This window comes from Phaseolus vulgaris, chromosome 8 (genome assembly GCF_000499845.2).
Source record: "Phaseolus vulgaris cultivar G19833 chromosome 8, P. vulgaris v2.0, whole genome shotgun sequence".
NCBI classification, from domain to species: domain Eukaryota; kingdom Viridiplantae; phylum Streptophyta; class Magnoliopsida; order Fabales; family Fabaceae; genus Phaseolus; species Phaseolus vulgaris.
Window position 1 is genome coordinate 40249590 of NC_023752.2, and position 8586 is coordinate 40258175.

At 48.1% G+C, this 8586-nt stretch overlaps 2 protein-coding genes across 2 annotated transcripts; both read right to left on the reverse strand.

Annotated features, from left to right (window-relative positions):
• Nucleotides 1–489: 489 nt before the first annotated feature.
• LOC137825129 (uncharacterized mitochondrial protein AtMg00860-like) lies at nucleotides 490–1068 on the reverse strand. Its single transcript, XM_068630803.1, has one exon. The coding sequence runs from the start codon at nucleotides 1066–1068 to the stop codon at nucleotides 490–492; it is 579 nt and encodes a 192-aa protein (XP_068486904.1).
• Nucleotides 1069–3144: 2076 nt separating this feature from the next.
• On the reverse strand, nucleotides 3145–4422 carry LOC137825130 (uncharacterized). The gene has a single exon (XM_068630804.1). The coding sequence runs from the start codon at nucleotides 4420–4422 to the stop codon at nucleotides 3145–3147; it is 1278 nt and encodes a 425-aa protein (XP_068486905.1).
• Nucleotides 4423–8586: the final 4164 nt, after the last annotated feature.

Consider the following 8586-nt stretch of genomic DNA (forward strand, 5'->3'; position numbering starts at 1 on the left):
TCGGCACGCTCGTTTTCCTATCGTGGTATGTGCTGGACCACCACTGTGTCGAATTTGGTCATGACATTACGGACGGTGTGGTAATATCGTTGGAGGAGGGGCTCCTTGACTTCAAATTCTCCTTTGATTTGACCGACGACCAACTGGGAGTCGCTCTTGCATGCGACCTCTCGCGCGCCTAGGTCATTTGCTAAGTTGAGGCCGGCCAGTATGGCCTCGTATTCCGCTTGGTTGTTCGTTGCTTTGAAGGAGAACTGAAGGGCTTGTTCGATCAGTAAGTCCCCAGGCCCCTCGAGGACGACCCCGGCTCCACAAGACGTTTTGTTGGACGAGCCGTCCACGTAGAGGACCCATTTGGCTGAGGTTTCTGTGTTTCTGGGGAGCTCGGCTGCCAAGCATTGGGATTTAATGGCACCTCTTGGTTCGTACTTGATGTCGAATTCCGAAAGTTCGACCGACCACCCTATCATCCGTCCTGCAAGGTCGGGTTTAGATAAAATTTTGTATATAGGATAGTTGGTCCTTACCCTGATTTCGTGGTTCTGGAAGTATGGGCGCATTCTCCTCGCTGTCAGCACCAGGGCTAGTGCCACTTTCTCTATGGTACCTGGTCTCGGCTGCATGGAGCGTCCGGCTGACGAAGTACGCCGGGTGTTCTTCGTGGTCCACTTCTTGGACGAGGGCGGCGCTGACCGCCTCCTCTGATACCGCTAGGTAGACCACTATAGGCAGGTCCAGACGGGGCTTTTTGATGACGGCCGGTGACGACAGGAATTCTTTGAGCTGGCCGAAGATTTGTTCGCACTCCTCGTTCCAGCTGAATTTCGAAGTTTTGCGGAGCATGGTGGCTATCGGCCTGATCCGTTCGGCGAGGCGGGGTACGAATCTGGAAAGTGCTGTCAGCCAGCCAAGCAGCTGTTGAATTTCATTCAAGTTTTTCGGGCTTCTCATTTCTGTTATGGCCTTGCACTTGTCAGGGTTCGCTTCGATCCCTCTGTGGGTCAGCATAAAGCCGAGGAACTTGCCACCTTCAACGCCGAACGCACACTTCTCGGGGTTAAGGCGCATGTTGACCCTTCTTAGGGCGTCGAAAACTTCTTGTAGGTCTTTTATGTGTTGGCCGCACGAGTCGGACTTCATGATGTGAATGTAACTACAAGAACACATGATTCTTGACATTCTTAGGATCAACTTGAGCTGGATTTGAAAGGCACTTTACTTTAGAATTGGATCAATGTTCTAATTCAAGAACTCACCAAAACTTAGCACCAACCAAGACTCATATGGAAGTCCATGTTTTGTCAAATTGAATCAAAACACAAGGAATGAAGAACAAGAATTAAAACTGGACAGAAATTAAAGCTAGCTACTGAACCAAAACAGAATTAAGAACACAATGTTGGAAACACAAAAATAAACGGTAGAAAAAGAAGTAAACTCTAGGAATCAAAAATACCGAATGGAAAATTGAAGAAAAGGAAAGAAGAACACTTATAGAAGAAGATGCTTGCTGGATTTTGAGAATTGGAAGAAGCCATTCACGCCACTTGGAACCTTGAACCAAGATAAGTGATGGAGTGCCGCCACTTGAAGCTCACCATTGCTCACAAGATAAGGCAAAGGAAGAAGAAGACCCAAGACTCACAATTTCTCTCCAAATTTGAGTATAGTCTCTCTACTATAAAATTCCAATCTGAATTGTACAAGCTAAGCACCTTTATTTATAGCCTAGAGGTGCTGAAAATGCAAGCTAAATGGCACACAAATGTTCGGTTTGGCACCCCCTAGGCTCCTATCTACACTCCCCCCTAGACTCCCTTACTAATTACACCTTTTTATTACATTCACACCCCTATTCTACAAAAGAAATAAGAAGAGCCATTTTATTATACTCTTGTCCCAAAGCTCTTGCCATGCTCCTAGTAATTCGTTGGGCTTGGACCCCTTGATGGGCTTGGGCCCCTTGTTGGGCTTGGGCTACATGGCCTAGAGCATCCTCTACTTGGTTTCCATCACTTCACCACGATGTCGTCCACGTACACCTCTACGCTTCTGCCGATCATCCCTTTGAAAATCTTGTCCATGAGCCTCTAGTAGGTAGCCCCGGCGTTCTTTAGGCCGAACGGCATTACCTTGTAAAAATAGTTTGCGCCGTCCGTCGTGAAAGCCATTTTACCTCTATCGCTATGGTGCATGCTGATTTGGTTGTAGCCGGAGTAGGCGTCTAAGAAGCTCAATATTTTGTGACCGGCCGCTCCGTCTACGAGTCGGTCAATGTTGGGAAGGGGATATGAGTCTTTAGGGCACGCCTTGTTGAGATCTTTATAATCTACACACATCCACCATTTGCCGCTTGACTTTTTGACCATCACGACGTTGCCCAGCCAAGTGGAGTATCATGCCTCGGCTATAAAGCCGGCTTTTAGGAGCTTCTCGGCCTCACTTCTGGCGGCTAGCTGCTTGTCCTCTCCGTGGTTTCTCTTCTTTTGTGCTACCGGACGCGCTTCTTTATACACCGAAAGGCGATGGGTGATGATGTCCGGATGGACGCCTGGTACGTCGGCAGTCGTCCAGGTAAAGAGGTCTACGTTCCTCTTGAGAGTTTGGTGAACAAAGTCCGCATCGGCAGCGGCCATGGCTGTGCCTATGCTCGTGTATCGGTCTTCCCCGTCAAGTTCGGCTTGGCGTACCTCGTCCTTGGCTTCGAGTCTTGGCTCGATTTCCCTGGGGTCCAGATCTGCCATGGTGATGCTCTTCTTTGGTTGGGGTGAGTGCCGGCGGGGACTTCTCCCACGGCCGCCGATCTTTCGCTTGGGTGAACGGCTCCCGCTGGGCCCCTGTTGCGTAGGCTCGACTCGTAGGCTTTCGGCGTAGCACTCTCGGGCGACCTTTTGATCTACGTGGATGGTCAGGATGTCGCCTGAGAGGGAAAGGAATTTCATTGCTAGGTGGGGCGTGGTGACGATCGCTCCGAGCTTGTTAAGGGATGACCTGCCGAGGAGGATGTTGTAGGATGTGTTGGTGTTTATGACCAGGTATCTGATCTTGAGGGTTTTGCTGGCCCCTTCCAGGCCGAACGTTTTGTACAGCTCTATGTAACCCCTCGTCCCTACGCGTTCCCCCGAGAAGCCGACCACGTGGTCGTTATAGGCCCGGGGGGGTTCGGTCTCTTCTCCTAAGCATTTGCTCCTTGCATGGGGAGCGACGCGTCTCCCGGGTCCCACACACAAAGCGTCTGAGATGCCCGGCTTGAATGAGTTCTTCGATTTTGTCTTTCAGGGCTTGGCACTCTTCGGTGGAGTGGCCGGCATTCTTATGGTACCGGCATCTTTTGCTGCGGTCGGCTTTTTCTGGGCCCAAGGCCCTTCGGGGCGGTGGTATTAGCTCGGCGCTCAGGGCCTCTTGCAAAATTTTGCTCCTTTCCGCGTTCAGAGGTGTGTAGCGGAAGAAGCGGGGTCCACGATTGTCCCTTTTTTGGTCCCGGCCGGTTCGGGACCTTCCTTGTCGCTCCCTATCCTCCTTCTTTTCCGAGCTTGCCTCGGCTCGGGCGTTGTTTCTGAATTCACGAAGTTCCTCCAGCTGCATGAATTTCTCCGCTCGGCGTCTAAGATCGTCGAGGTTGGTAGCAGGCTGCATACACAGGCTATCGGCAAATGGGCCGGGTCTGAGGGCGGTCAGCATGTGGTGCATCGCCACCTCGGGGCTGAGGTTGCGGATGCTCATAGCGGTCTTGCTGAACCGGTCAATGAATGTTCTGAGGGACTCCCCCTTCTCTTGACGAATGCCGACCAGTGCTATGGATGTTAGATGGTGAGGGCGGCTTGTTGCGAACTGGACGTCGAACTTCGCTATTAGGGTTTCGAAACAATCTATAGAGTGTGCTGGGAGCTTGGTGAAACAGCTCAGAGCGCTGCCCTTTAGAGAGGCTGGGAAGACTCGGCAAAACACTGCGTCGTCTGTGGTATACAGGCTCATGTGGGTCGTGTATGCGTCCACGTGCTCATCTGGGTCGGTCGTCCCATCGTACCGATCCCTGTTGAAGCCTTTCCATTTGTCCGGCAGGGGGGTTTCCATGACACGGTCGGTGAAGGGATGGCGCCGGTCCGGACCCGCCGGAGCGGTAGTGTTGATTGTTTTGCTGGGATGGGACTCTCCATCCATTTCCAGAGTGAAGTCGTTTTTGGTGTCTTTCTCGGCCTGGAGGCCGGCCCCGGTGGCGTGGGACCTGCCGGCCTGATTGGTCATGGCGAGGGACGGCACCCCCTCAACCAGCTTCTTCATTCGCTTGTTCTCTTCTTGGAGGCTTTTGATTTCCTCCTCGTTCTTCTTAGCGGCTTCTTCGTGCGCCTTCCTCATCTCTGCTAGTTCCCTCTGAAGGGCCATCATCATTGCTGTTTGGTCTGCTTCGGTCATGCTTGCCATGCTGCGGGTTGATACCATCTACTGCTGTAGTTTCTGCTGGCTCTCCTCGGCCCCACGGTGGGCGCCAATTGTTCTCGAACTAGGTTGGGGACTGGGAGAACTATTGTCTTCGGATGTCACTCGGTCGGTCGTGTCTCACTTCCTCTTTCGGTCCTCCTCGCTGAACGATTCCTCGGGCTGGTGGGGTACCTGCAGATGGCACTCCAACGCTCAAGTCAGTGGGGTATCGTATTCGGCTGGTTAGAATACTGTAGATAATGACGTACCTTCTTCCTTGGAATGCGTGATATTTATATTACCTTGATGGGCCCTTGCTGTTGGGCCGGATCAGGGGGTTGTTTAGCGATTAGGGTTGGATTAGGTCGTTTCCTAACCGTGGGTTGACCTTTGCTAATTAGGTCAACGGTTTGACTTGAGCACCTTATGTCGGTTGGCCACGTATGACATGTGATCGACCTCGTACCTTCAAGTATGGTCTTGATGCATGGGTTGACCGAGTCAATAGACCGGTCGGTCATCTCGGTACAAAAGTTATGTAATACAGTTTCCGTTTCGAGTGTTTAAGGTACTATAAATGCTCCCAAGCGGTTTAAACGTCTTAAATGCGCTGAACGTTTTATAATTAAATGCGCTTTAAGGCGCTTTGAATGCTGGAGTAGCTTAAATAGCGCTTTGAATGTTGGAAACGGGGTTCGAACTTTTGGCAGACTTTCCCAGAGACACTCTAGTTGCTTGCTCGAGTCTTGAGATTACGGACAAGGGACTAGAGAGAGAGAGGTTGTTTGCCAAAGGGAGAAAATAGACACTAGAGACAGTTTCTTTTGACCACCTTCAGAGTGCCATTCACGGTGCTCCGATACGGAGGTGCATAGTTTTGGTGTTTCTTGCTAGCTGACTTGAGCGTCGGAGTGCAAACGGCGGCTAGGGCGCCCTTTTGTCCTTCTTTGCAGGAATCCACAGGCAACCAGTGGGAAGGAGTCCTTAGCTGACGGGTGAGGTTGCGCACAAAGACATCCCAGGTCAACTGGCCGGAACAATTAAGGTTTGATTGACAGCATGCCAATTAATTGAGTAACCTTTACAATCAACCTGTTCCAGTGACTTTTAACAAATTATAAGTGTTCTTCTTGAAACACACAATTTTCCAGAAATTAAGAACAGTGAATCACAGAACAGCAAGCTTCAATTTTAAGCAATTGTTTAAGGTTCAATTAATAGCTTTGAGAATTTCTTGAGCAACCTATCACAATCAATCTGTTCCAGTGGCTTTTAACAAATTTTATATGTTCTTATCTGACTCAAACAACTTTTCTAGAAATTAAGAACAGAATGAAACGAGCCCAGAAAAAACAGATTTATTAATGAATGAACAGATTTATTTCTTTGTTGTTTTATCAATTATGCAGAAACTTAATTGCAGAGATTGAGAGAGAATGAACACAGGGCGGTTATACTGGTTCACTCAACTGAGCTACATCCAGTCTTCACCTAAAACCAAGGTGAAATTCACTAAATCACAATACAAACAAACACAATTCCCACTGTTCTTGAAACCTACAAGAACTTAGGTACTCTTGCTGAAAAAACCTATTTCAGCTCACACACACTCTTCAAGAAAACCTATCAAGAAGAGTGTTCAACCAAACTATTACAAGAAGTGAAAAGTGAAACGACTACACCTGATTGAGGATACAAAGATCTGCCTTAAACTAGTAGGCAAGATTGCTAGAACAGTAGCAGCACCTCACACCAAGCTTTTGGAACCAAACCAAGAACAAGCACTTTTTGATTTTTCGAAATCTTTGAAGAACAAATGCTAATCCTTTGTAAACTCTTAATTCTCTGCTGTCAAACTTGTTTTGCAAATGTATGAACGATGTTTAAACTCAGAAACAAGTTTTCATTTTATAGAAAACCAACTTATAACAGAATTTTGAAAAACAGTTAAAGCTGTTATAAAATGAACAGATTGAAAATAAAATGAACAGATTTATTTTCAAAAGCAGTTAGAGAATTTGTTAAGTGAGGAGACTTTGATGGAGATCAAGCCCAAGAGAACATGGAGGCCACTCATCAAGCTCAAGAAGAGGTGGAGGCACAAATGGAGGACGCCCATGGAGGTCAAAGTCCACCTCAAAGGATTACAAGAAGCATGTTCAAAGCCTTGGGAGCTAGAGGACATTTATTTTCTCTTTTGTAGTGTCTTTAGTTGAAGGTGCTTAGAGGGAAACCTTAGAAACCTCTTTTGTTATAGCATCTTTTAGGTTTTAGTTAGGAGCTTTAGGGGGGTGTATTAGTAGATAGGTGTAGGAGTAGAATAGGGGGTGCCAAAGTGAAGGAAAGGATCACACCTTCCTTGCTTTGCAAATTAGCGCCGGTTCTAGATGGTTTTTGGAGGGAATTTTGAATTGTTTAGCTTTCATTTTTCAGCACCTTAGGCTATAAATAGAGGTGCCTTCCTTGTAAAATTCAGATTTGAATTCATCTAAAGAAACTATACTCAAAATTGGAGTGAGCATTTGGAGAGCTTTTGAGCTTCTACTCTAGTCTTATCTTGAAGGACCATGGTTTGCTCAAGTGGCGGCTTGCACACTCATCTAGGAGCATCCATACTTCTAGTGGCGTGATCATCCAACCTATCTTCCATCTTCATGAGCATTCTCTTCTCCTTCCTTTCTTCTTCTTCAATTTGTTCATGTTGCCTTGTGTTTTGAGTTGTTGTTGTTTCGGTTCCTCTAATTTTCCAGCACCTATTTTACATGACGCATGTCTGCGCTACGCATGAGCCAGACACCTGGGTAACACAGTACAAGCGATGCCTGGCGGATGGCCTTCTCCCACTGGATCCGACGGAGGCCAGGAAGATAAAGAAGAACTCCAGCAAGTTCACGATGATTGATGGCGAGTTGTATAGGTTTGGGTTCACACACCCACTCTTGGAATGTGTGAACGTCGGGGGTCGAGCTCTGAACGCAAGAACCCTCCGTGCAGGTTACTACTGGCCAACAATGAGGGAGGACTGCAAGAAGTACGCACAGTGTTGCAAGCAATGCCAGCAGCACGCCGATTGGCACAAAGCGCCTCCTGAGGAGTTGAAGTCGATTTACAGCCCTTGGCCGTTTCATACCTGGGGGATCGACATTCTGGGACCTTTTCCATTGGCGATCAGGCAGTTGAAGTACTTGGTGGTGGCAATTGAATATTTCACCAAGTGGATTGAAGCAGAACCAGTGGCCCAGATCACTGCACACAAGATCGAGAGCTTTGTGTGGAAGAACATCGTGTGCCGGTTTGGTGTGCCCAAGCGCCTGGTGTCAGATAACGGGACTCAGTTTGCAAGTCACCTGTTGAAGAAGCTGTGCGAAGGGGTGGGAATTCAACAAGTATTTGCATCCGTCGAGCACCCTCAGACAAATGGCCAAGTAGAGTCAGCCAATCGGGTATTGCTGAGAGGTTTGAAGAGAAGGCTAGAGAAAGCCAAGGGATCGTGGGCTGAGGAGGTACCCCATATAGTTTGGGCGTACCACACCACCGAGCAGTCAGGAACCCATGAGACCCCGTTTAGCCTGGTCTATGGATGCGATGCAATGATTCCAGTGGAAATCCAGGAGAGCTCGCCGAGATTCCAGAATTTTGTAGCGGAAGACTCGAACGAGGAAAGAAGGTTGAACCTGGATTTGCTGGATGAGGTCAGGGAGGAGGCGAGAGTAAAGGTTGAGGCAGTGAAAAGAAGGATTGAACGAAGGTATAACTCGAAGGTGATGCCAAGGCAGTTTAAAGAAGGCGACCTGGTGATGAGGAAGGCCCACTAGTACGAGATGGAGAATAAGTTGTCGCCTAAGTGGATGAGACCGTTCAGAATAATCGAGGCGCTCGGGAACGGCGCCTACCGCTTAGAAACATTGGAAGGAGGGGCGATTCCTCGCACTTGGAACGCCACGCACCTCAAGTTATATTACAGTTAAAAGCCTTGTAAGTAAAAACAAACACGAAGAGTTTGCAAGCTTTCTGTTAAAACAGTTTGAAGGGGGCACTCTTTTTTCCCTAAGGAGGGTTTTTAATGAGGCCACCCAATAAAGAAGAGTTTTCGAAGTTTAAAGTGTTTTAGATTGCATGCTTGTTGTTGTTACGAAAGTTTTGAAAAAAGACCTTGTCACTCGAATG